Here is a 25322-nt window from a genome sequence, read left to right on the forward strand (position 1 = left end):
ACTAGCAGAAGAAGAAGAAGAAGAAGAAGAAGAAGAAGAAGAAGAAGAAGAAGAAGAAGAAGAAGAAGAAGAAGAAGAAGAAGAAGAAGAAGAAGAAGAAGAAGAAGAAGAAGAAGAAGAAGAAATAAAGCAGAGTTAATATTTTCAGTTTTCAGTTTGCCTTTTCCTCTGTTACTGTTTCAGCAACTGTCTGTCCGTCTGTCTGTCTGTCTGTCTGTCTGTCTGTCTGTCTGTCTGTCTGTCTGTCTGTCTATGCCTGCCTGTCTGTCTTTTCTTTCTCTCTAAATGATAATTCAGAACATCACAGATTTGGCACTTGTAGCTGGTCTCGCGGAAAAATTAATTAATGCAAACTCCAAGTGCTATCAAAATTATACATTTGGAGCGAGCGCAGATACAGATACAGAGAGACAGAGAGAGATGTGAGGACGTTCTGGTCTCATTAAGAGAGCAGGCAGAGTGGAATTAGTCTGAATATAATGACAGGCCACACTATCTCATGTAAAAACAGCCCTGTTTTCCTCTCTCATTCATTGGCACTAGTAATTAGTTTTGGCCCTAAAACTGTCACCCTTTACTCTAGAAAAAGGCAGATGCGATTTGAGGTGCAATTTAATCTTGCTTTAATGAAGAACTAATGGACGCATTGCAAATTACTTTTTCCTCCCCTCCTCTCCAACCCCCTGTGTGATTGAACAGGGCTTGAAAAAAAAAATCTATTTCCTGCTTTTGAAAAGATCAAGAGTATCTTTGATAATGGTGAGAGCGTCACCGGCAGCTTCATTGCATCGAGCCAACAAGCTCTTTTACCCAAATCACAATTCAGTGGAGAGGAGGCCACAATTAGTGACAAAGCAGAGAAAGCGCTGCGGGGCCTGGGCGAGCAGAAAGCCTCTCGGTGCTCCAGGCTCCTTGTTAGAAACAGGCCCTGGAGGTGTCACACAGGAACAATGAAGCCTGATAAATTACCCCCCTGAAAAAAAACACAACAAAAAAAAAACTGAAAAGATGTACTACTAATTTTCAATTACACCTATAATGCATTCCCAATTGGAAAGAGAAATTGGACATGTGTGGAGGAGAACAAACAGCCATAGGCTCAAAACACCTCTCTCTGTTTGTGAGCTTTCTAAGAGCCTATGATATCCAGAGTGTATTAGCAATAAATTACATGGTGTTTAATGTAACAGCTCGCTGGTGATTTTACTCCAGAGGAGGAGAATGAATATTGGTGCCAAATAATGTCTCCTTATTACATTGGATTTTTTTTGTCGGAAGATAATCACAGCCAACAAAACAAAATTGCATTCTTATCTAATTTAGCCTAATTCCAAAATAAAATAATGTTTTTGTTTGGAAAAAGAACATTTGTGCAGGCCTTTTTCAGAAGAGCGAGAAGAGGAGGACAGAGTTTGAAGTGTGTGTGTGGGGGAGAACTGCCTGTCTGCAGCTCTCTAAACCACTTAAGGGACACTGTGTTTCAAACTGGCATCGCTAACGGATGATGTTGTTGAGAATATATCAAGGCCAAATAATAGTCCTTGAAAGGAGATGTGAGAACTGAGGAGGGTCAGACATGTGGACGTGTGTGTGTGTGTGTGTGTGTGTGTGTGTGTGTGTGTGTGTGTGTGTGTGTGTGTGTGTGTGTGTGTGTGTGTGTGTGTGTGTGTGTGTGTGTATTTGACTACAGCAGGAGCAAGGCAGAAAGCCTAATGGGAGTGGGCTTAACTCTTGCACACAGCCTCGCTACATATCTGATTACTGGGACCAGTAATTTTCTTTCCTTAAATAAGGAAGAAATTGGATAGGATGAATGAAATTTGGCTGTCATATTGCAATGATGGTGCAGCAGGGAGATTATGTGTTTCACATAATCGTTCATCATTTCCCAACCAGTGTTCGGGCTTAGCATAATGGAATTGGTAAACTGGTTTAAATCAGAACGTGAGAACAGACTATCAGGCAGACTGTGAGGGTCTTTGGTAATGTCTTCAGACCAAGCAAGAATATTTTCAGCACAGAGCTGCACATACACACTGAATTACACAAACACTACAGAGACGCACTGTCTGCAACTCTGCTTCATCACATTGTCAGAATACATCAAAAGATACCTTAAAACATCTGTAAAGATGTGCATTTTTATTTGTTGTTGCGTAATAATTCATCTTTATTTCATCGTGCAGCAGATTTTCTTTGCCTGTAAGTTTTAAATCTTTTTACATGCAATGACTTAATACTGAATTTGGTAGTAGAATGTAATCACTATGTAATGTTCTTAAATAATAGAAAGAGGGAGAGATGATCAGACAAGACAAAACACAGTTTTTCACAATACATCCAATCTTCTGAATCTACATGAGTAAATGCTACAGTATCACTTAAACAAGGTGATTTTGTCATGTGTTTTGGTATGACTTAATATTCATATTGTATTATGTGTTAATAATAATGGCTACTTTTATGTAGCTTTTGAGTGTGCTTGCTGGCTCATTTGCATATGTATTTATTTTAATATTATTTAGCATTTTCTGTGCATTTGCCCAGAGTTTGATTTTAGTTACTAGGCAATAATGTTTTGATGTTCACTTACTGTTTGTTGTTTTGTTTTCCTACATGTGTGACTACTTTATGTCGATATAGCTCCATTATGTGTTATTACACTTTTTCTTTTGTAAATGTTTGGCTCTCAAGGTTTAAATGATAACATGACAGTGATATCAAATATCAAAATATTATATGATGGGGACATCATATGCCACCTTTGAAGCAAATTAGAATTGTTGTCCTCATAATAACAAAGAAGTATAAAACAAAATGACACTTATCTAATATCATACCTGTTGAATGTACCTGGGAATTACATACACTCTCTAAAAGGCCCACTCAGTCGTTTTTGACTATATAAATGACTGGGAAGAGTTTGACTATTGATGAAAAATAAGTATGTTTTTCAATTGATTATAATTGGAAATAAAGACATTTTTATGCTTGCATAAAAATAAAGTTTACAACATCAGCAGGCATAAATGATAGCATGCAATAATATGTGTACTTGCAATAGCCGCTTCTTGAATTTTGGTGTTGTTTTTTGTGTTCATTTGAAAACATCTCTCATGTTTATTAATCTTAGGTCATGCCCAGGCAGTGTTTTGTTGTAAGCGATCATATTTTATGACCATGCAAAAGTCAGAGTGACTTTTCCAAACTGGTGACAACTTAAAAGTGATCACCTAACACAATTTGACAGGTTGCTTTTGTGAGCCCAGCACTCACCAAATGCAACCATTCTTATATTATTTCCTGTAATAGATTTCTAAATTTGACTGCATTTGCCAAACTGAAGTTTGTTTTACCATTGAGCTTTGTCGTGTATCTCTGGTGCAGTCTCATGGTGGTGCCAAATCAGAATAAATATCTGGTGTACAGGAGTAACAGTCCCCAGGAGGTTATCTGTTGGCCACTAGGTGTCACAGTGGTTGTTTCTAAAAGACGCCCGGAGCCTGCTCTATGTTTGACTGACTACACTCAAAGTAAGAAACTAATGTGTGTCTTAAAGCAGCCAAGAACTTGTGAATGTATATCAGAATCAGAATCAGAATCAGAATCTTATTTATTGTCATGTAAGTTTCCCTACAAGGAATTTGCTGTGGTACGTAGGTGCTAATCGTCAAATATATAAAAACGTAACAATATAGACAAAATATAGACAGAAGGGACAAAATAAAGACTATAGACAATGTGCAATATACAATATAAGCAGTACATTAATGTAACGTGTAGAGGGGGGGAGGGAGAGACCGTGTCAGTGGGGATGTCTGGCCTTGTTGATGAGGCCGACTGCAGAGGGGAAGAAACTGTTTTTATGGCGTGAGGTTTGAGGTTCCTGCCAGATGGAAGTGACTCAAGTCTGTGTCCAGGGTGGGAGGGGTCTGCTGCAATCTTACCTGCACGCTTCTGGGTCCTGGAGATGTGCAGGTCCTGGAGGGATGGCAGATTGCATATGACTAATATACCTGGCTAAACAAACCTCCAATTATCTCCAACTTTTCATGAGCTGCATCGTTGATGAATAAACGTTTGAATGATTCTGGAATCACAAGCCATCAGCTGGAGGAAACTATCACCTGCCCACTGGACGTAAAGGTATTTTCAGTTAAGTACTTTTGATGTTAAAAATGTGATATTTTGGCACATTTGAGTCTTGCAGATGGTTGCCTTGTGTTTCAATACAGTATATTACACTGCTCCAGCTTGTAGGTGAGCATCAGCTGAAATGTGTGTGCCTATTACTCTTGCATAACAAAAGAATATAGATACAGCGAATGTGAACATCAGACTATTTATGCTTTGAGGGTGAAACTTTCAGTTAGAACTGCAGATTTGACTGGTTTTAACACAGCAGATACTGGTGAGTGCAGTGATTCTTAATTATACTGCATTAGTGCGTCCAGATCTACGGGACATGTCGGTCACATAATAACGAGAACATCAAAAAAATGAAGTTTAACAATAACAGTCTGAGTGAGTCCCAGTGTATAGGTGCTACAAGCACAATCTAAAGTTTGCTTTATCAGATCAGGATGATCTGCTCACTGTATTTTTTGTAAAATAGATAGCTGCAAAGCATCATTTTAAGATGTAATAGGAGGTTTAACCTCAATAGATAGATCACAAATCTATTTGTGTCATACATTTAAAAGTGACTTAACCCAGTGTACTAATCCGAAGATATATGGCAACATATTTGAATCAAACAAGTAATACAAACTAGGTGGAGAAACCAAGGTTTTATATGTGCTTTAAAATGCGAAAATAATGTTGGCATTAACAATTTTTAGAAAAGTTATGCCTATTGTGACATTTTCTAATGGACACTGTAGGACATGATAGGAGCTTAAAACAAGTGGCAGGTCCCCCTAATATATACAAATATATCTAACTGTTGTTAACTGACTGCTTTAGCCAGCATTGTAATTATTTACTCAAGAAATCAATAAAAATAGCAATGCTACTACTGCAATATATCTGTAAAAAAATAAATAAAAAGATATCTCTCACTTCACTAAACCATGGTAGTATTATCAGCAACATGTACTTCAAGCATCAAAAGTAATACTCATCATGCAGAGGAATGACACCTGTTATATTACCATATATTATATTATTGTATTATTATTAATGGTGCATATCAGTAAACAGAATTAGATGTTGTAGCTGGTGGAGAAGGAGCTCATTTTGACTGTACTATCTTCTGTTGGGTATATTTAGAGCATCATGGACAATACTGTACCTCTCCACCTCCTTTGAGTGTTTCTGAATGACCACCAGAAGCAACTTCTACGATCATGGTGCACCACATTTCCACTAGTGGCGCGACGCAAATTTATTTTAGTTCACTCCTTTCCTTTCCTTCTCTGACTGTAGGTGTGTGTTGTCGCCCTTCGCGAAGTACAGCGGAGGAGGGAATGTGAATGCGCAAAGCAAAAAATAAAAATTGTAATAAATATTTTCTTTTTTTTCTTTTTCTTTCTTGCTTTATCTACAAACAATTTCGCAACCCCCCTGCAGTACTTCCACGGACCCCCTGGGGGTCGCGGACCCCCTGTTGAAGACCTATGATTCATAGACATACATATCATGCCTAAGCTATAGGTATATAAACTGTATATATTAATAAATAAATACACAATAAAGCCTATAAATGTATACTGTTTATACAATTTATTTAGCTATGCATACTGAGCGAGGTTTGTATAAAAAAATAGTATTGGACAAATCTTATGTTACTGTAATCTTAACGTAATCTTAATCTTAATCTTATCGTAATCTTTATGTACACCATATTTTATACAATTATATTTTGTATGGACTTTCTTAACCTGCAAAGTAACTTGCATCCTAAATATAGTTAACTGTAGTCGGGTAGAAAGGGAAAGGAAAGGAGAGACCCTGCCCGGAGGAAGCCCGGGGCCCCCGTCTGGAGCCAGGCCCAGAGGGAGGGCCCGACAGCGAGCGCCTGGTGGCCGGGTTTGCCACGGAGCCCGGTCGGGCACAGCCCGAAGAAGCTACGTGGTGCCTCCCATCCATCCATCCTGTGGGCCCACCACTCATGGGAAAAACCGCTGGGGTCGGGTGCACTGTCACATGGGTGGCAGTGATGGTCAGGGACCTCGACGGACCAGACCCGGGCAGCAGAGGCTGGCTCTGGGGACGTGGAACGTCACCTCTCTGTGGGGGAAGGAGCCGGAACTAGTGCGGGAGGTGGATCGCTACCAGTTGGATCTGGTGGGGCTTACCTCCACGCACAGTCTTGGCTCTGGAACCGTACTCCTGGATAGGGGTTGGACTCTATTCTTCTCCGGAGTTGCCCAAGGTGTGAGGCGTCGGGCCGGGGTGGGGATACTCACTAGCCCCCGGCTGAGCGCCGCTACGTTGGAGTTTATCCCGGTGGACGAGAGGGTCGCCTCCCTACGCCTTCGGGTTATGGGGGGGAAAACTCTGACTGTTGTTTGTGCCTATGCCCCAAACCGCAGTTCTGAGTTTTCGGCCTTCTTGGAGACCCTGAATGGAGCCCTGCAGGGGGCTCCAGTAGGGGACTCCGTAGTCTTGCTGGGAGACTTCAACGCACACGTGGGAAACGATGGAGACACCTGGAGAGGCGTGATTGGGAGGAAGGGCCTCCCTGATCTAAACCCGAACGGTCGTTTGTTGTTGGACTTCTGTGCTAGCCATGGAATGGCCATAACAAACACCATGTTCGAACATAAGGATGCCCATAAGTGCACGTGGTACCAGAGCACCCTAGGCCAAAGGTCAATGATCGATTTCGTAATCGTATCATCTGACCTGAGGCCGCATGTTTTGGACACTCGGGTGAAGAGAGGGGCGGAGCTGTCGACTGATCACCATCTGGTGGTGAGTTGGATCAAGGGGGGGGGGAAGACTCTGGACAGACCTGGTAAACCCAAACGGGTAGTGCGGGTGAACTGGGAACGTCTGGAGGAAGCCCCTGTCCTGGGGATCTTTAACTCACACCTCCGGCGGAGCTTTTCAGCCATCCCTGTGGAGGTTGGGGGCATTGAACCTGAGTGGGCGATGTTCAAAACCTCTATTGCTGAAGCTGCGGTGATGAGCTGTGGTCTCAAGGTCTTAGGTGCCTCAAGGGGCGGTAACCCTCGAACACCGTGGTGGACCCCGGTGGTCAGGGAAGCCGTCCGACTGAAGAAGGAGTCCTTCCGGGTTATGTTATCCGGGAGGACTCCGGAAACAGTTGCAGGGTATCGAAGGACTAGAAGGGCGGCAGCTTCTGCCGTGTCAGAGGCAAAGCAGCGGGTGTGGGAGAAGTTCGGAGAAGCTATGGAGAAGGACTTTCGATCGTCACCAAGGTGCTTCTGGAAAACCATCCGGCACCTCAGGAGGGGGAAGCGAGGAACCATCCAAGCTGTGTACAGCAAGGGTGGGACCCTGCTGACTTCAACTGAGAAGGTTATCGGCCGGTGGAAGGAGCACTTTGAGGAACTCCTGAATCCGACTAACACGCCCTCTATGGTTGAGGCAGAGCTGGAAGCTGATGGGGGATCATCATCAATTTCCCTGATGGAAGTCACTGAGGTAGTCAAACAACTCCACAGTGGCAAAGCCGCAGGGGTTGATGAGATCCGTCCAGAAATGCTGAAGGCTTTGGGTGTTGAGTGGCTGTCTTGGTTGACACGCCTCGTCAACATTGCGTGGAAGTCTGGGACAGTGCCTAGGGGTTGGCAGACCGGGGTGGTGGTTCCCTTATTTAAAAAGGGGGACCAGAGAGTGTGTGCCAACTACAGGGGTATCACACTTCTCAGCCTCCCTGGTAAAGTCTACTCCAAGGTACTGGAAAGGAGGGTTCGGCCGGTAGTCGAACCTCTGATTGAAGAGGAACAATGCGGATTCCGTCCTGGTCGTGGAACAACGGACCAACTCTTCACTCTCGCAAGGATCCTGGAGGGGGCCTGGGAGTACGCCCATCCGGTCTACATGTGTTTTGTGGATCTGGAGAAGGCGTATGACCGGGTCCCCCGGGTGATACTGTGGGAGGTGCTGCGGGAGTATGGGGTGAGGGGGTCACTTTTGAGGGCCATCCAATCCCTGTACGCCCAAAGCGAGAGTTGTGTCCGGATACTCGGCAGTAAGTCGGACTCGTTTCCCGTGAATGTTGGCCTTCGCCAGGGCTGCGCTTTATCACCAATCCTGCTCGTGATTTTCATGGATAGGATATCGAGGCGTAGTCGTGGAGGAGAGGGGTTGCAGTTCGGTGACCTGAGGATCTCATCGCTGCTCTTTGCAGATGATGTGGTCCTTATGGCATCATCGGTCTGTGACCTTCAACAGTCACTGGATCGGTTCGCAGCCGAGTGTGAAGCGGTTGGGATGAGGATCAGCACCTCCAAATCTGAGGCCATGGCTCTCAGCAGGAAACCGGTGGATTGCCTACTCCGGGTAGGGAATGAGCCATTACCCCAAGTGAAGGAGTTCAAGTACCTCGGGGTCTTGTTCGCGAGTGAGGGGACAATGGAGCGAGAGATTGGCCGGAGAATCGGAGCAGCGGGGGCGGTATTACAGTCACTTTACCGCACCGTTGTGACGAAAAGAGAGCTGAGCCAGAAGGCAAAGCTCTCAATCTACCGGTCGATCTTCGTTCCTACCCTCACCTATGGTCATGAAGGCTGGGTCATGACCGAAAGAACGAGATCACGGGTACAAGCGGCCGAAATGGGTTTTCTCAGACGGGTGGCTGGCGTCTCCCTTAGAGATAGGGTGAGAAGCTCAGCCATCCGTGAGAGACTCGGAGTAGAGCCGCTGCTCCTTTACGTTGAAAGGAGCCAGTTGAGGTGGTTCGGGCATCTAGTAAGGATGCCACCTGGGCGCCTCCCTAGGGAGGTGTTCCAGGCACGTCCAGCTGGGAGGAGACCCCGGGGAAGACCCAGGACTCGGTGGAGAGATTATATCTCCTCACTGGCCTGGGAACGCCTCAGGATCCCCCAGTCGGAGCTGGAGGATGTGGCCCGGAGAAGGGAAGATTGGGGTTCCTTACTGGAGCTGCTGCCCCCGCGACCCGATCCCGGATAAGCGGTAGACGATGGATGGATGGATGGATGTAGTCGGGTAAAAAAAATAAAAATCTTCTGGAATGAATAGCCAACGGGATTAAATGGAAGTATTCAAAATTGTAGTTAAATACAGTAATTGAGTAAATGCACTTAGTTAGTTACAGATTGTGAATAGATGCATATCATTGTTGATTGGAGTTAACCTTTATTTAGTGGTGGAATAAGTAATTCGATCTTTATTTAAGTAGCAATACCACAGAGTTAAAATACTTTTTTACAAGATAGATAGATAGATAGATAGATAGATATATAGATAGATAGACAGACAGACAGACAGATAGATAGATAGATAGATAGATACTTTATTTATCCCGAGGGAAATTCAGGCATCCAGTAGCTTGAAACATTTGATGTACATTTCAAATAAGACTTAAAATAAAATAAAAAGTCAAATTAAGTGATAAAGTCATAAATGCTAGAAATGCAATAAAACTGTTATAAATACAAAGTGAAAGTGAAAGTACAGGCTGTTGTGATTTGAAATTGAATTGAATCTGAATCTGAATCCCAAAAGAGTTCTTGAGCCTGTCTGTGGAGCAGGACAGGGACAGCAGTCTGCTGCTGAACACGCTCCTCTGCCAGGTGAATGTGCTGTGCAGAGGGTGGTGGGCGTTGTCCAGGATGGATGACAGTTTATCAAGGGTCCTTCTCTCTGCTATTGTCACCAGGGAGTCCAGCTCTGTGCCCACTACAGAGCCAGCCCTCATCACCAGTCTGTCCAGCCGCCCAGCATCCCTCTTCTTGCTGCTTCCTCCCCAACACACCACAGCATAGAAGAGAGCACTGGCCACCACAGACTGGTAGAACATCAACAGTAGTTTTTTGCAGATTTTGAAGGACCCCAGCCTTCTCAGGAAGTACAGACGACTCTGCCCTTTCTTATGAAGAGTGTCCATATTTGCCGTCCAGTCCAGCTTGTTGTCCAGCTGCAGGCCCAGATATTTGTAGGACCTGACCACCTCCATCCACCACCATCTCCTTGGTCTTGGAAGTGTTCAGCTGCAGATGGTTTGACTTGGACCAAGTAGTAAGTCCTGCATTCAAAATCTTACTTAAGTGAAAGTACATAATTATTGGCATCAAAATATACTTAAAGTATCAAAGTTAAAAGTACTCATTGTGCAGAATGGACCTTATCAGAATATAATATATTAATGGATTATAATTAGTGCTGCATTAATGTGCACATCACTAGCTGGTAAAGGTGAGGTTAATTTCATCTACTTTATATACTGCTGGGTAGCATAATCCATAATAATACATCATTATTTATCAATTGATTTATACTGTTATACTGTATTTTGAATGAATACTATGAATCTGCAAAGTAACTTGTAAGTAATGTTGTCAAATAAATGTAGTGGAGTAAAAAGTACAATATTGGCTTCCAAAAATGTAGCGGAGTAGTATAATAATAAAGTGTCATGGAATGATATAAATACTAAAGTTATGTACAAGGACCTCACAATTGTATTTATGTAGGCTACAGTAAATGTAGTATTCAGTTACTCTATACCACTGCTTTAATTACACTCTCTTAAAGGGCCATGACAACAAAAACACAGCAGGAAGCTGTCAGATGAGGCTTCAGTGTGTTGAATTATTGGCGTAAGGACAAACAATCAAGCTTTTCCAGTGAGTTATATTTGTATCGAGGTTCAACAGTAAACAGACCACACTACCATGGAGCAGTTACCTCTCCAGCCTTCAAACTTCTCCCCTGATGCCTCAAGGAGCACCTGTCGTCCCAAGATCCTTTGCGTGTCCAATATGGAAGAACTGGTGGTGGAGGTCCGTGGCTCCAACGGGGCTTATTACAAGGTAAATATCGGCTTATTAATTCAGCATCAAACACGATAGCCACTTAAGACGATACAATATTTAAATTCAATTCTCACGAACCACGGCAACAGTTTCAGACTTGCTCTGAACCCACTATCTGCTTGCTATTAGCTTGTACTAGCAATACTAGCCAAAATTAGCTGGCTAAGCTAGCATCGCTCGCTAGCTTTCGCTAACTGTCACTTTTTAGCGACCTTTCTCTCTGCTCAGAGAGCACTAAACAAGGTTTTATCTTCGATTATTAAAGTGTATAACCGATAAAGACGTTTATTGATTGCACTTCACGTTCATTTGCAGCTTCTCCGAGCTAAAAGTTAGCTAATTGTTGACGTCAAAAAGATGTGGCTCAAGTTAATTGTGGTTAGACGCTGTGCTGTAAGATATGCTGCAAGATATGTGCTGCAAGCTATGCTGATCGTACATCCTTTATTCGGTTATTGGGTTGTTTAACTGATACTAGTGATTTGATCATATGTTTTATTAAAGTATGTGATGTTTAGGAGGCACAGCAGCCAGTTATGACAGGGATTTTGAGCTCTTCGTTGAACTGCACCTACTCGACGGCTGTCTATTATTTGATACTTCATCACGCCGAAGCTATTTTTTGTATGTGTGAGCCAGCTGTTCCTTGTCAATCCTGACCAGCTGGCATGCCAGGAGAGGGTCACTGATACCGTAGACTTAAAGGCTATTTCTAGACCTGCTGTCTGCGACAGTCCCGTCTCTTTCCCTCCCATCTCTTCTTCCTTGCGTGCCATGGACTTCTTTCCTTCTTTCATTTTCCTTTCTGGCCTCACCTCCTCACATGACTCCTGCACTACTATTGGCCCCAACTGCTTTTCTCTGTGTTCCCAACCCTCATTTTATGACTCATTTTGTCCACTTCCCTGCTTGTCAGTTGCCCAGGCTGAATCTTGAATTCTTAGTTTTATGGATATGATTCTATATTTCTATTAAAATGTAATACAATTTACACAATAAGTCTTCCTTCAAACAACATGAGCAGGTTACTTAACACACTCTAACAAACAAGTCAGTTGATTTTAGGCCAAATCTAGGTATTAATGTGCTCTATACATTGCGCTCGTCAAACTTGCAATTGAGCTCCTCTAAATTAAAACCATGTCCCTGTAATGCATGCCTTTTGATATTGTGTATTTCCATCTATGAAAGTCTACACTTTCTGTCCTGGACAGTCAGTGTAACTTAAATAGGCGGCACTTTATTTCAGTCAGCGGTCATGTTCTTATGTGTTTATCCCTGTCTGTGTGTCTGTCTGTCCTGCAGGGCGTTGTCAAAGATATCCACGATGACTCTCTCACCATTGCCTTTGAGAACAAGTGAGTCTCTCTTTCTCCTGTAGTCCAACTGTTTTCAAAACATGTCAAGTTAAAAAATGTTAGACAAATGTAGGATACTACCATGTTTTAGCAAGGTAAGAATTTACCATCTTATTTTCAGTTGGCAGCCAGAGCGCCAGGTTCCCTTCAATGATGTCAGGATGCCACCGCCCGCTGACGGCAAGAAGGACATTGGAGAGGGCGAGGATGTGGAGGTGAGGAGGACACATAAATAGTATTTTTCTTCATTTATTTCCTTCCTTACCCCTTTATGTTTTTTTTTTTTCACTTGTTTTGGTCTTAAACTCCTCTCAGATCCTCTCCAGAGCCAATGATCAGGAGCCTTCTGGTTGGTGGCTGGCTAAAGTCTGCATGATGAAGGGAGATGTGAGTATTGTTCCTCATGAAGACACATTTCTATACATTCAATATTTACATGCAAATGAATGCTAATAGTGTTTCATTCTTACTGATGCTCTATTGTAGCTGTATTATCATTCACTGGCAGAGCGTTGAGTAAAGATTTTGGCTAAAATTGTGTTTTTGTCCTATTAAAGTGCTATTTAAAAAGCTAGGTTTCACAATTGCTTTGTATATGCTAAAATTAATTAATGTCGGATATTTTACTCACTAAGCCTTTCTGTCTTTTCAGTTCTATGTGATCGAGTATGCCGCCTGCGACGCCACCTACAATGAGATAGTGACCTTTGAGCGTCTACGCCCAGTCAACCTTAACAAGGCCATCACCAAGAACTCCTTTCACAAGTGCACTGTCCCTGTTCCTCAGGATCTACAAGAAGCGTATGTGCACTCTACACTGACAGCATTAGGAAGGGACAAATGTTAAATTCACGTGCTTGCTCTCATTATAATTAATAATAACATGCATTTATACAGAAAATTGTTTATGTTAGGTGTTGCATTTGGTCTGTACTTATAGAGCATCACATCGATCTTAAGATTCCTTCAGGGGTAAACCATTTGTTTACATTAGGAATTGAGAAATTTAAAGTAATCTCATCTCTAATTTTTTCTCATATTACAGGTGCCAGGGTGAGAACGCCCATAAGGAGTTTAAGAAAGCCGTGGGAGCCTGTCGCATCTCATACTGCCCTGAGACCAGCCAACTAGTGATTGTGGTAATTGGCTCACTGTAATCCTGTGGTGACATTTGGATATTTCTAACAACTACACTGATGCATGATATTTCGCAACTTCTTTCTGCTCATGTTTGTACAGTGGATGACTCACCTATTCCTTACTTTCTAGTCGTCGTCAACAAGAGCTCAAAATATGTAAATTCCTTCTTTTTCTTTTATTTCCTGTGTTTGTATGTGTAGTCTACCAATGAGACGACCGTGAAGCGTGTGTCTTTGCTGAGTGACATGCACCTGCGCAGCATCAGGACCAAGCTGCTGCTAGTGTCACGCAACCATGAGGCCACAAAACACCTGGAGGTCAGTGGGCTTAGTCACCGTGGTGAACTGGAGGTCCCATAGGCAGCTTGAGTCACTTTTCTCTTATGAACTCAGGATAATGTCTGGAGAATCAGGTCCACACATTATCCCGAGTTTCCCTTCCTGGAAATGGAAAAGTACGGTTTGATGTCTGGATCTAAATGAATCTCATATACAGATCCCCCGGGTAATGTCTAGATCATTTCATGGTTGCAGGGCATGTGCTAAAGGGGCTGTAGTAATCTTGGAGGGGGGGACAATTGGTAACCTCAACCTGGTCATTTGAAAGTCAGTTGGTCACCATGGTGTTATAAAGGTCAGTTGGTAACCACATGACCATACTATAAGAAGTTCTGAAGTTAAACTTTCTATAAGAGCACTTGGTAAAGGAGTTGGTAGTTAAGTATGTTCTGATGGTCTAAATTGACTTTGTTGTGGATAGTTTTACAGAAATGCCACTAATACTACTGATAATATGAGTTAAATGTAAAGAAAACAATATGGGATATGGGAACCCAAAATTCTGTTAAGCAATCTTTGTTTTTTTTTGAGAAGAATAACATTTTTGACAAATATATATATATATTTTATTTTTTTTTACATTTTGACAACTTTTACTGTTTCTCTGTCAGTTTGGACCATAACACTGAAGTTCAAGGATTGTGAATTCATTAAAAGCAAAAGAATAACTAATGACAAATCAAACTTTGCTTTTGTGTTTGTGCAGACCTCCAGGCAGCTGGTGTCGTCCTTCCAGGAGGAGTTTATGGTGAGAACGGATCTGATGGGCCTGGCCATCGGCAGCCACGGCAGCAACATCCAGCAAGCAAGGAAAGTTCCAGGTGTCTCTGCCATTGACCTCGATGAGGAGACTGGCACTTTCAGGATTTATGGAGAGGTAAGTTGTTTTGCGCCCAAGTGTTGGTGGAGGTATCAATGATGGGGAAGAGGAATGGATACATTCAAAGTTTTTACAACAACAGATGTTGAGAGAAACGGTGTGGAGACTGTACATGTTGCTTTCTTATCATTTTTACTGTGGTTTTGTCCAGTATCTTGTTATGATTAAGTGATCTGCATTTGGTATGTCGACATGTTTGACTATGCACGTGTGTTGAACGTATCACAGATAAAGTAACCCTGTGATCTCTTTCAGACAGCGGAGGCTGTGAAGAAGGCCAGGAACTACCTGGAGTTTCTGGAGGACTCTGTCCAGGTGCCCAGGGCCCTTGTTGGTATGTAGACACACATTTACTCCCTGAGCTGGAAAATCCCCAAATCTGTTTACGAGGGTCACTGGCCAGAATATCTGTACAACTCCTTCATGTACCATAGTTATTCACTCCATTATGAAGTGCTTTCACTTTCATTAGTTCATCATCTCTTTGACTTGCAGCTGTGTGTCATCATTACCAGTCACCCTCTCATCTTCTCCCTTCTCTGTGTCCCCAGGCAAAGTGATCGGTAAGAACGGTAAGGTCATCCAGGAGATTGTGGACAAGTCCGGTGTGGTGAGGGTCAGGATAGAAGGAGACAACGACAACAAGCAAGCCCCGACAGGAAGTAAGCCTGCTACTCCCACGTCTTTGCTACTACTGATAAAACTGCTTGTAGAGTATCGATAGGGGTCACCAGTTTTGTTAACTCTATACAAATAATGTACACTCTTTCTTTCCACTTGGTTCAGTCAGTCCCATACTAACATGTGCCTTGTTTTTTTGTGTTTTGTTGACACAGGGAATGGTCCCATTCACCTTTGTCGGTACGAAGGAGAGTATTGGCAATGTTCAAGTCTTGTTGGAGTACCACATCTCTTACCTCAATGTAAGGATACCTTTGTGTGTATACGTGTTCCTGTGTTGGTGGGCCCCGGTGTGCATGCTGAATAGGGAGAAAAGGGCTTGTTTTGTTGCATGTTTGTGTATGGTTTTGCCAATTCTTTGCTTTCACTCTATGCCACAGCTTCAATTAACGGCCATTTCAAGCTGCCTCCTAATGCATCTCCTGGCCAACCAGTTGAGTTGGCTGCATGAAGCGGCAAAATGGACACATGTTGGAATAATTTCCCTACATCTGGTCTGACTGGCATTTACTTTGCAACCAGCATGTCTATAGCGCTTCATAAGCTTTGCTAAAGTCTAAACAGCAACACTGTGTGTACTATGTGCTGTGAAGATACTCAAATAAAGTGATATGTGATGGAGAATTCAGGAATCAGTATTTATAAATGATTTAATATGAATAATACACACTTTAGGATCTCAACATTTTACCCAATTGTATGAAATAAAATCCCAAATTTGGCAGATGAAGAGCAGAATCCATATATTTTATGGGTGGTTACTTGTGTTCCACAAACAACTATTTTCATTATCAATTAATCTGCTGATTATTTACTTTATTAATCGTTTGGTCTATTAAATATCAGAAAATAGTGTAAAATGTCCATCCCAGCTTCTCAAAGTCTTTACATGTCTGGTCCTGTGAGACTTTTTTGTGACTCACAAGATGACGGTGACTGATTGGTCACATTGTAGGTTTTGTGGTAAATAAATCAAAGCAATGTGTTGCCGTGTCAGAAAAACAACAAATCTTTTTGAGTTAATTTTGAATGCCATACAAATGTGTGATAATCACTTTGCTGTTCTGCGGTGTGATTTCCACTGTGTGTACTTTTTGCACTTTGTATGTATGTACCGGTATGTACGTGTGTGTCCTGTTTGATGCAAGTGTTGTGTTGTGCTTTGTGTGCGTTTGTTTGCACGGTGTGTTTAGGAAATGGTGGAGCTTCTTGCAGAGGGCCAGCAGTTAAAGGAAGAGCTGAGGCAGTTTGTGGATTATACACAGGGAAGCAGCCTAGCAAGACTCAGAATAAACAGCACGAAGCTCGCTGGATGTCTTGTAGATGTGTGTACGATGATTATGGCTGTGTATCCAGTGATGACCCTTCACCAGAAAGAAAAAAGATTCTCAGAGATTTGCTTAATTTTCTGAAAGGAATACAATCATAGACAGTCTCTTGCTTTTGTCTCTTTCTTTCTGTTTATTCTTACCATTTCCTCTTTTATTTTACCCCTTCCAGGAGGTTGAGCAGCTCCGTCTGGAGAGGATGCAGATTGATGAACAGTTACGTCAGATCACCCAGGGTCACCGCTCAGGTGACAGAGAGAGAGGAGAGAGAGGGGAAAGAGGAGGAGGAGGAGGAGGAGGAGGAGGGTATAATACAGATGGCAGTGCCAATGCCTCCTCATCCTCCCTACATGGCAGTCGCTCCTACAACGGTCGAGGGCGTGGGCGCCGAGGCCACGGCTACAGCACTGGATATGGTGGGGATCTTTTAACATCAAATATAACAGAAAATAATCTAGTTATTTGCTGCCAGATATTGCGGTGTTGAAAACAGTGTACGAAGTTGCCAATTGGGAATAGAAGGACAAAAAGAAGGATCCAACTATTTGAACATCAGAGTATGTTTGAGGGTCGGGTCCTCAAATTTATAAAAGGCAATTTTTGCAAATAATTAAAAAAACGTATGCGTGGAATGCCTACTTTTGCGATACTTTAAGGGGATATTAAATGTATTTATTTGAAAGAAAACCCAAGGGTGTAGATTTAATTTTAACATGGAGGGGGGGGCATATATTAAGCAGGGGTTTTGGGGGTTCCTCCCCCAGGAAAATTTGAACTTCATTTCCTGCATTCTGACAAATTTATGGTGGAAATGATTTTATTGATGCCGAGGAAAACACTAAACTCTAAACATATTGTAATATAATGCAGTGAGGCATTCTGTATTGCTTTCAAATATTATATTTACCATATTTCAAAATGTTATCCCTGCTGAGGCAACACACATGTAGGCATGATGAACTCTTCCCTCCTCTCTGTTTGGGAAATGTGCATAAATGAATTCATAATTGATTTATCAACCCTTGGACTTAAATAGTTTAATAGCTATGTATTACAGCAAGATTTCCGCTCCTGTTCAAAAACCTTCTGCACATTCAAAAACATATCTGTGTTCTCTGAGATTTCGAGAATAAAGTTGGAATATTTTTGAAGTAAAAGAGACGGAGACTTCTGTCCTAACCTTTCTGTTTGGCGGTCTCTCTCTTGCTTGATTCTTCCAGGCACCAACTCGGAGCAGTCCAATGCCTCCGAGACAGATTCAGAGCGCAGGGATGAGCTCAGTGACTGGTCCCTTGCTGCAGAGGAACAGGACAGGCACGTTTTTATTTTATTTTATCTAGCCCAAAGATGTACAAAATGATGTGTAGCTGTTTTCTGTTTTTAGTGAAAGCTGTGTTATCGCTACAAACATGCACATACACATGTTATTGACTGACTGACTTGCATGGACAGGGAGAGAGGCTCACGACCACAAAGAGACAGCCGCAGGAGGCCTGGACCCGGCAGAGGCCGAGGAGGGCCTGGAGGACGGGGGAGAGGAGGAAGAGGAGGATACAGCAACAGCTCTGGTAAAATGTAGTCTTATAGGATATAAAGAGAGGCACACAAAAATACCTTTCTCTTGTCAAAGTCTAGTTTGAATCTCGATATTAACTATTTTCTGTGAATCTTGAATGTCCAGCCGGGCCTCGGGACCATGAGGATAACAATGCCTACGGAGCTGCGGAGACAAACACGGAGACGGATCAGACAGCTGATACGGATGCTAGCGAGTCCAACTTGCCCGCAAACCGCCGCAGAAGATCTCGGCGGCGCAGAACAGACGAGGACACCACACTGTTGGATGGCATGAGCGAGTCGGACAACGCCTCAATGAGTGAAAATGGAATCGGTAGGGAAGTCACATTATTTGGAAAGGTCATTTTTACAAGACTTCTTCATGCACACCCAAACTTCAAACGGTGCACACATGTTAAACATTGTTGTCAGAGTACGTTAGTCACAAACAGTCAATGCTTCAGCAGAATGTCTTCATAAGAAAGTCTGTCAGACATTTCTTAGAGCTAGCAGTGCAGTTTTTAGCTGTCGGAGCTGTGCAGAGTGTGTATCATTTCCCATTTTAAGTGTTAAAGGAGCCTGTGCAGTTCAAAGACAGTTCTCTGGTTTAAAAGGCAATTTAAGCCTCAAATCCCTCTCTTTGTGCTGGCCTAACACCCTTAGATGACTCAGAAGCTAAACCTCAGCGTCGTAACCGTAGTCGACGTCGCCGCATCTGCCTGCCTGAGGAGAGGCAGCCAGGTAACCATGGCAACTGCCAGTATCCCCTCCCATAAACAGTGCTCCTAATGGCTTGGCTAAAAGGTTGCACATAGTTCCCCCCCCCCCCCCCCCCGTGTGATACCAACAACATACTAAACCAAAAAGTTGTTAAAATGGTTTAGATCTCTTTAATTACGTGGTGATTGCTTGCTAAATGATTTGGATGTGGTCGGTTGTCTGACACAATCCCCACTGGTTTGCCGTGCATCTTGTATTATTTCATCGGTGCAATACTTTATCACTAACAACTAGGCCACAGCTTGTTTGTTTTCACGTTATCAGGCTGTCAATGGCAGACCTGGTTTGTGTGGTGTGTCAAGCCTAACTTCTAACTCACTTTTCTGTGTTGCGTTGGATGTCAAGTACACGTTGGCTCCAGTTAGGCTTGTGTTTTTACAAGAAGAAGTGCTGTTTGGAGAGTCTTCTTTGCAAAGCTCCTTTCAGACGGCCAGACAGGATCTATTGTAACATTTTTCTCAAAACTGTGAAAGTGTTAAATCAATAAGTTTTGAACGTGTGGGACGGATGTGCTCAGTTTCACAGCACCAAGAGAGAATTTTGGCATCTGATATTTAAAGAAAACAGACAATGTCATGACCAGTGGTTTTCTTTTCTCTGTTGTCTGTGCAGTGACAGTGGCTGACTACATATCCCGGGCTGAATCTCAGAGCAGACAGATGACGACCCCCAAGGACATTAAGAAAAACAAGGATGTGGTTAGTACCTAAATGTCATGTCTTAATAAACTGTCAGCTGCATTACAGTTAACGTCAACAAGATGTAGATGCTGCTTTATGAAATGTGGATACTTAAAGGTGAATTTGTTTGAATACATTAGAAGTGCATTACTTGTACGTCCCACTTTCTGTTCAGGGTCAAGTTGATACTATTGCTGAGGACAGCCCACCATCTGCCCCGGCAACCACCAACGGCTCTAACATCAGTGCTGGCGACGCTGAGGGCAGCAGTGCCACAGGAGCTCCCGACAAAGTCTCCTGTCAGGGTGACTCTAACCCACAACCTGTTGTTAACGGACTCTCCTAATCAGACCTGAGCAAAGGAAATGGTTTCAAATATTTGGAATTCTTTGGCTGCACTTGATTTATTATCCCTGTCTCCAGAGCAGCCTTGTATGTGAAACATTTAAACACAACAAGCACTGTTCTTTTTTTTAACTTTACAAGTATTTGAAACCCGTTCCGCCGTTTTAGAGGTCTGAACGTTAACCTCCCCTTTACACACGTGTTCTGTCCAACTATTCATTTTACTGCAGTTTTTATTTTTATTTTACAATAGTTCTTCCTGTATGAGCTTGCCAAAGATAGTCAAACACACAGACATCTACTTAACTATACTTGTCGGTCCACTCTTCATTGAGAGCTCAGGGAGAGGTCGGACTGAATGCAGTAGTTATAAAATGCAGACAGGGATTCCTTTTTTTTATCGGTAAAAATAATATCATAGCAGGATTTTAGAACAGAAACACGTCTGCCTTTTACCAGGTGGACTCGCAACCTTTTTCAGGATGTTTTGTGCATCTGAAGTAGTTCGGAAATTAAATATTCTGCATGAGCAGTACCACAGTGCAGATAGGTTTGTTGGAAACCCAAGTATGTTTGACATACATGTGATCATCTGTTGTGCCTTGAGAGTAGATTCAACATGTTGTTGCCTGGCTCTGCACACCATCTGAAATCTTTCTTTCTATTTCTGTGTTACTCGATCACGCTCGCCTGCCACAGATGAACCGGGCGAGTTGTCTCCTTGTGCTATATGTGCCCTTCTGGCACTGTAGGCAGGTGGAGGCAAACACTGAAAGACCCTGAAAGGATTTCAGAGGCATATCTTTTTAAAATCAGGTGTGACTATTCTTAATTTTTGTGGGGAAAATGAGTCCAGTTATCCTTTATATATCTATATAGAAATATATATATATATATCTATATAGAAATATAGATATATATATATATATATATATATATATACATCTATATATATATATATATATATATATATATACATCTATATCTATATATATATATATGTATGTACGTATATCTATATATGTACCTATATCTATATAGATATATATATATATATACACAGTAATATCTCTGTTGAGGAGTTTGATATTAGCTGCTTTCTGTTTTTTCAATATGCAACCACTTTGGTCATACAAGAAATGTTATTACAGCGTGTCTGGAAAAGAAACAAACAATAGTAGAGTTGTTTTCTTTGCACTGAAACATATAACCTTTTTTTTCTGTTAAAAAGTTGATTGTAGTTGAGTCTGGAAACCGGCCTGTTGCTGTTAAGTGCTCGACAGAGATGTAGCCATCAGTGTTGGGTTTCCTGGAAACATCTCTTAAACATCGGGCATTTTCATCAAATATATGACGAGGGATAATGAGTGATGTTTCCTCCCAGAGATCCAGCTAATTCAAAAGAGACTCGAAGCTTATTCGTAGCGTATTGGCGGTTAATATATCCTTTTAAATGCCCTCTATTGCATAAGTCCTGTTTTGACAACCCCAGTGTTAAGATGTTTCTAGAAAACCAAGCCCAGGTGACGATGATGTCATTTTCATGGTTCTTCCACAGACTGGCTGGCTGGAAACTGGTCACGACTGTTCCACTAAGAAAGGAGATTTATTTGGTTTATTTATTTAAAGATGTACAGTATTTAAAAAAACAACAAAAAAAAAAAAAACACAAAAAAAAAACAAGAGAAGCTCTTCTTTTTTCTTGACACTAAAATATGCGTTACCAAGGGTTTTCTTTTGAGACAAATGACAATTTGGACTACTGAAAGTTGTGACATCCCAAGTGTTTTTGTTGGGTCAACTACAGTATGTTTTTTTTTTTTTTTTTTTTTAAAGGATCATTCTGGTTGGTTGATGTGCAATATGTTTTGTATGCAGGTAGTTCTTAAATAAACTTGATCTTCCATGTAGATCTAAAACTCAACTGTGTCTGGTTCTCTTACGAAAAGTAATATAACACAAGTTGTACAAATACAATGCAAAGTGGTGCCATTTGTTTTTGTACCTGAAAGAGGGAAAGTTCTCCAAATCTGATTCTTAGTGTCACATTAGTATACAGGAGCATTTTAGTCATTTTAGGTTTACCGATCAAATCATATTCATCCAGTATTAAAGGGTTGGTCACATCAGTGACAGTCTGGGGTTCCCCAAGTTTTATAATTTGCAAGCCTCCACATGACTTACATGTTACGGTCATGGATCAAAACCCATTGTTTTATTACTAATTATGGTTGGTAATTTCTTTCATTGAGTAACTAGAAGAGCACTTGAGCACAGACCTATGCCAAGGCCGTTTCCATGTTGTTTTTTTTGGTAGTGACGGGTCGTAGCGAAGCTTCAAGGATTCACAGGAAAACAATGCTTGCATAAAATCAGCACAATTTTCAGCCTCACTCTTTACCGTTTGCGCTTTTACAAATTGTCAGAGCTATATTGAGGGACTGCTAATAAAAATGCAACATCTGACTGCTGCTTCACTGCTTATCAACTGTAAGATCTGTGGTGTTTGTAACCCCCCCAAACCCTTCACCATGGCGCTGATACACACTGGGCTGCGTGGGAAACCTTTTTGTTTGCTGTAATTGATTCTCCTGTCCGTACTTCAGCAGTCCGAGTTAGGTGTCTTCCAAAGTTGGAGTTTTTTTATTTAAATCGACACAAAGTGAACAAATACTTTCAATGTACATATGATAATAAGACTTGGAAAAAATGTGAAACTATCGTTTAAAGTCCCTGTCCTGTGTAAAACAACCTTTGAGAAACATTCCCTGAAAAAGGTAAAGTAAATCTAAAATACACAAACACAATATTGAAGGAGAATTGCATCAACAATTTGTACAACATGATTTTATTTGAGAACATTCAGTTAGAATAGTCTGGTAATTGTTCAAGTGAGTCAGTGCAACAGCACGTATAAGAGCTGGGTGGAATCACATTTATGTCTTCGCTGGCATCTCCACTTCTATTTCTTTCCTTGGGCATCCATTAAATCCTTCGCTTCGTTTATCTTCGCTGCTAGGTAGGGAGATCCACCTGTGACACACACACACACGTTACATTTTAGTAATTAAATATTGCGATCATGTTGCTTACATCTCTTTGCCTTTAGAACAGACTTAAACCTGTTAAAGAGTGTCACTATTACATGTACTTTTTCTGTCTAAACAACGGTACACTGAAGTTTACATTTACATACTGGCAAATAAAGTAATGGAAGCAATTCATCTCTAACCAGCAAAGTAACACTTGGAACAAAGCAGATTAATGCAGTGTACGGTAGATACAATGTTTATTTACTCTGCGCAACACTGGACAGTGTCTACAGGAACTCTTAAAGCCTCACTTACCTCTATCTGGATGGTTCAGGATCATCATTTTTCTATGTGCCTCTCTGATCTTAAGCTTGTTGGCTGTGGGACTGCAAGACAGAACGGTGGTACAACAGGAATAATTATAAATCAGTGTGAAAGGTGGTGGTTGGCAAATACTCTGCTGTCATACCAGAGCACAATGACAGACTTTAACCTATGTGATGTACAGTAACATGTAACTGGTGAGATCGACTGAGGCCCAGTGTTGGAAAGAGTGTCCACTTACCTGACACCTAAAACCAGGAGAGCTTCTCTCTTGGTCATCTTTGGATCAAATCCACCCCTATAGTACCCTCCTCCAAAAGTCTGCAACGACAGTTCAACATGATGGGTCCACTGACTGATCAGTACTCATTAAAAGGTTAAGTGAGAGTACAAGAGGTATCCAGCACATATCATACTTCCATTTGGAGATAAACTTAATATGTGCATCTCCTTCTTACCGTCTTTGGGAAGCTCTGAAGGGCCATTTTCACCTGAGGCTCCATCTGCTTCATGGCTTGCATGGCATAGCGACCTGTGAGACAAAGAAGAGGGAAGCATGCAGCATATTTATATCATCTGATATTAATATTTGTGGAATTGTCTTTACTCATTTTGTTTTACATTTAAACAAAAATACTGACTGTACTTTTAGTAGTAAAGCTGTGAGATATGTTTAAAATCAATTTTATTTTTCCCATATCGATATCACTAAATTGCAAACGTATGGAAAATCACATAAAGTGATGAATGAACAAAATTCCACTCTTATGCATAACATCAGGAACACTCTCAAAACAAAACTTTACTCATTTAGTTAGTTCTTGATTACAATTTGCTTAAAAAAATTAATTTTAACAAAAGAGTAAATGACAACCAAAGTAATCATATTATAACAATACTATTGACTTGTTGCCCACCCTTTGAAAAATAAATAAATAATGAGAATAGAGTGAGAAACTGCATTTCTGGTACCTATTATACTTTCTGCATTGCATGTTTTTATTGTTAATGTGTTTGTTTGAGATACTTTATAATAATTAGCTTTGGTTGGTTTGCTTCTTTTCTATGTGAAGCATTTACTTTCGTTGAATTCTTATTTAGACTTAAGACAGTCAACTTTGAACTATTAGTCGTGTCAAGGTGATTGGTGAACTAATTCTATGTTTAACTTTTCCACATTCTCTGTTAAGATGAGTAACACACTTATCAGCATGGTCTCACCTGCAAATCCAGCTGCTGCCAGAGCCAGTCCCACTGCCACCACGGAACTGGCCTGCAGAGAGACAGAGAGACAGAGAGAGACATCAGAAACACTTCATGAGGACACACAGATAACCTATTAACACGCTGTCCTACGGTACAATGCAATGTAAACAATGCCACATTGACCAAGCCTTCGCACATGGCGAAGCATACGCAATTTAACGTTAGCTACTTTTGTTTCAAATCACTGTTAATGATCTCTTATTATGCTAACGTCTGCAAACTGACTAATTAGAGCGGTGCATCAAACGTTAACCGAGTTAGGTCAGGTCGTGTTGGGTAATGCACATTTGAGTGAAGCTAACGTTAGCTTAGCCGTTTAGAATAAACGCTATTGAGGTTTCCGGCAGACTCCTCGTCATGCAACCGTTTACAGACTTTCGCTCCAGTTAGTAAATAATAAGTCTGACCTACCATATCTGTTTGTTACGTTCCGTTTCTGATAAAGATCAGGATCATAACTTTTGACCTCTCATGTTTTCCTTGCTGCTTGTGTTTGTGCCGGAAATGGCGCGAACTGTCGTACAAGCGTTGACAGCCGCTGTTCCCTCTCTGTCTCTCCTCCCCCCGGCAAATTCTCTAATTTGTCTAGCCCCGCCTACAACACTATTTAATCCCCTCACCTGCGAACAGATGCTTGATTGCT

At 41.7% G+C, this 25322-nt stretch overlaps 2 protein-coding genes across 2 annotated transcripts; one reads left to right on the forward strand and one right to left on the reverse strand.

The window, feature by feature from the left end:
• Positions 1-10721: 10721 nt before the first annotated feature.
• fxr1 (FMR1 autosomal homolog 1) lies at positions 10722-20939 on the forward strand. Its single transcript, XM_029430211.1, has 19 exons — positions 10722-10967; positions 12276-12328; positions 12450-12543; positions 12644-12715; positions 12981-13129; positions 13374-13467; positions 13669-13785; positions 14513-14683; positions 14942-15020; positions 15238-15339; positions 15506-15609; positions 16561-16692; positions 16868-17111; positions 17916-18009; positions 18148-18263; positions 18377-18586; positions 18916-18993; positions 19645-19730; positions 19888-20939. Exons 1-19 carry the CDS (start codon positions 10830-10832, stop codon positions 20056-20058), a joined length of 2304 nt encoding a protein of 767 aa, XP_029286071.1. The 5' UTR covers positions 10722-10829; the 3' UTR covers positions 20059-20939.
• Positions 20940-22887: 1948 nt separating this feature from the next.
• On the reverse strand, positions 22888-25236 carry dnajc19 (DnaJ (Hsp40) homolog, subfamily C, member 19). The gene is made up of 6 exons (XM_029429975.1): positions 25091-25236; positions 24635-24686; positions 23872-23945; positions 23655-23734; positions 23405-23475; positions 22888-23090 (listed from the first exon to the last, which is right to left on the reverse strand). Exons 1-6 carry the CDS (start codon positions 25091-25093, stop codon positions 23020-23022), a joined length of 351 nt encoding a protein of 116 aa, XP_029285835.1. The 5' UTR covers positions 25094-25236; the 3' UTR covers positions 22888-23019.
• Positions 25237-25322: the final 86 nt, after the last annotated feature.

This window comes from Cottoperca gobio, chromosome 4 (assembly GCF_900634415.1).
Source record: "Cottoperca gobio chromosome 4, fCotGob3.1, whole genome shotgun sequence".
Classification (NCBI taxonomy): domain Eukaryota; kingdom Metazoa; phylum Chordata; class Actinopteri; order Perciformes; family Bovichtidae; genus Cottoperca; species Cottoperca gobio.

Excerpts from the sequence above, each read along its gene's own strand:
- fxr1 (XM_029430211.1), top strand. The coding sequence starts at position 10,830 with ATGGAGCAGTTACCTCTCCAGCCTTCAAACTTCTCCCCTGATGCCTCA. Across the intron at positions 10,968-12,275 it reads CCAACGGGGCTTATTACAAG|GGCGTTGTCAAAGATATCCA; the intron begins GTAAATATCGGC and ends TCTGTCCTGCAG. Across the intron at positions 18,264-18,376 it reads AGGATACAGCAACAGCTCTG|CCGGGCCTCGGGACCATGAG; the intron begins GTAAAATGTAGT and ends TTGAATGTCCAG.
- dnajc19 (XM_029429975.1), bottom strand. Across the intron at positions 23,735-23,871 it reads TTCAGAGCTTCCCAAAGACG|ACTTTTGGAGGAGGGTACTA; the intron begins GTAAGAAGGAGA and ends CTGTCGTTGCAG. Across the intron at positions 23,091-23,404 it reads CCTGAACCATCCAGATAGAG|GTGGATCTCCCTACCTAGCA; the intron begins GTAAGTGAGGCT and ends TGTGTGTCACAG.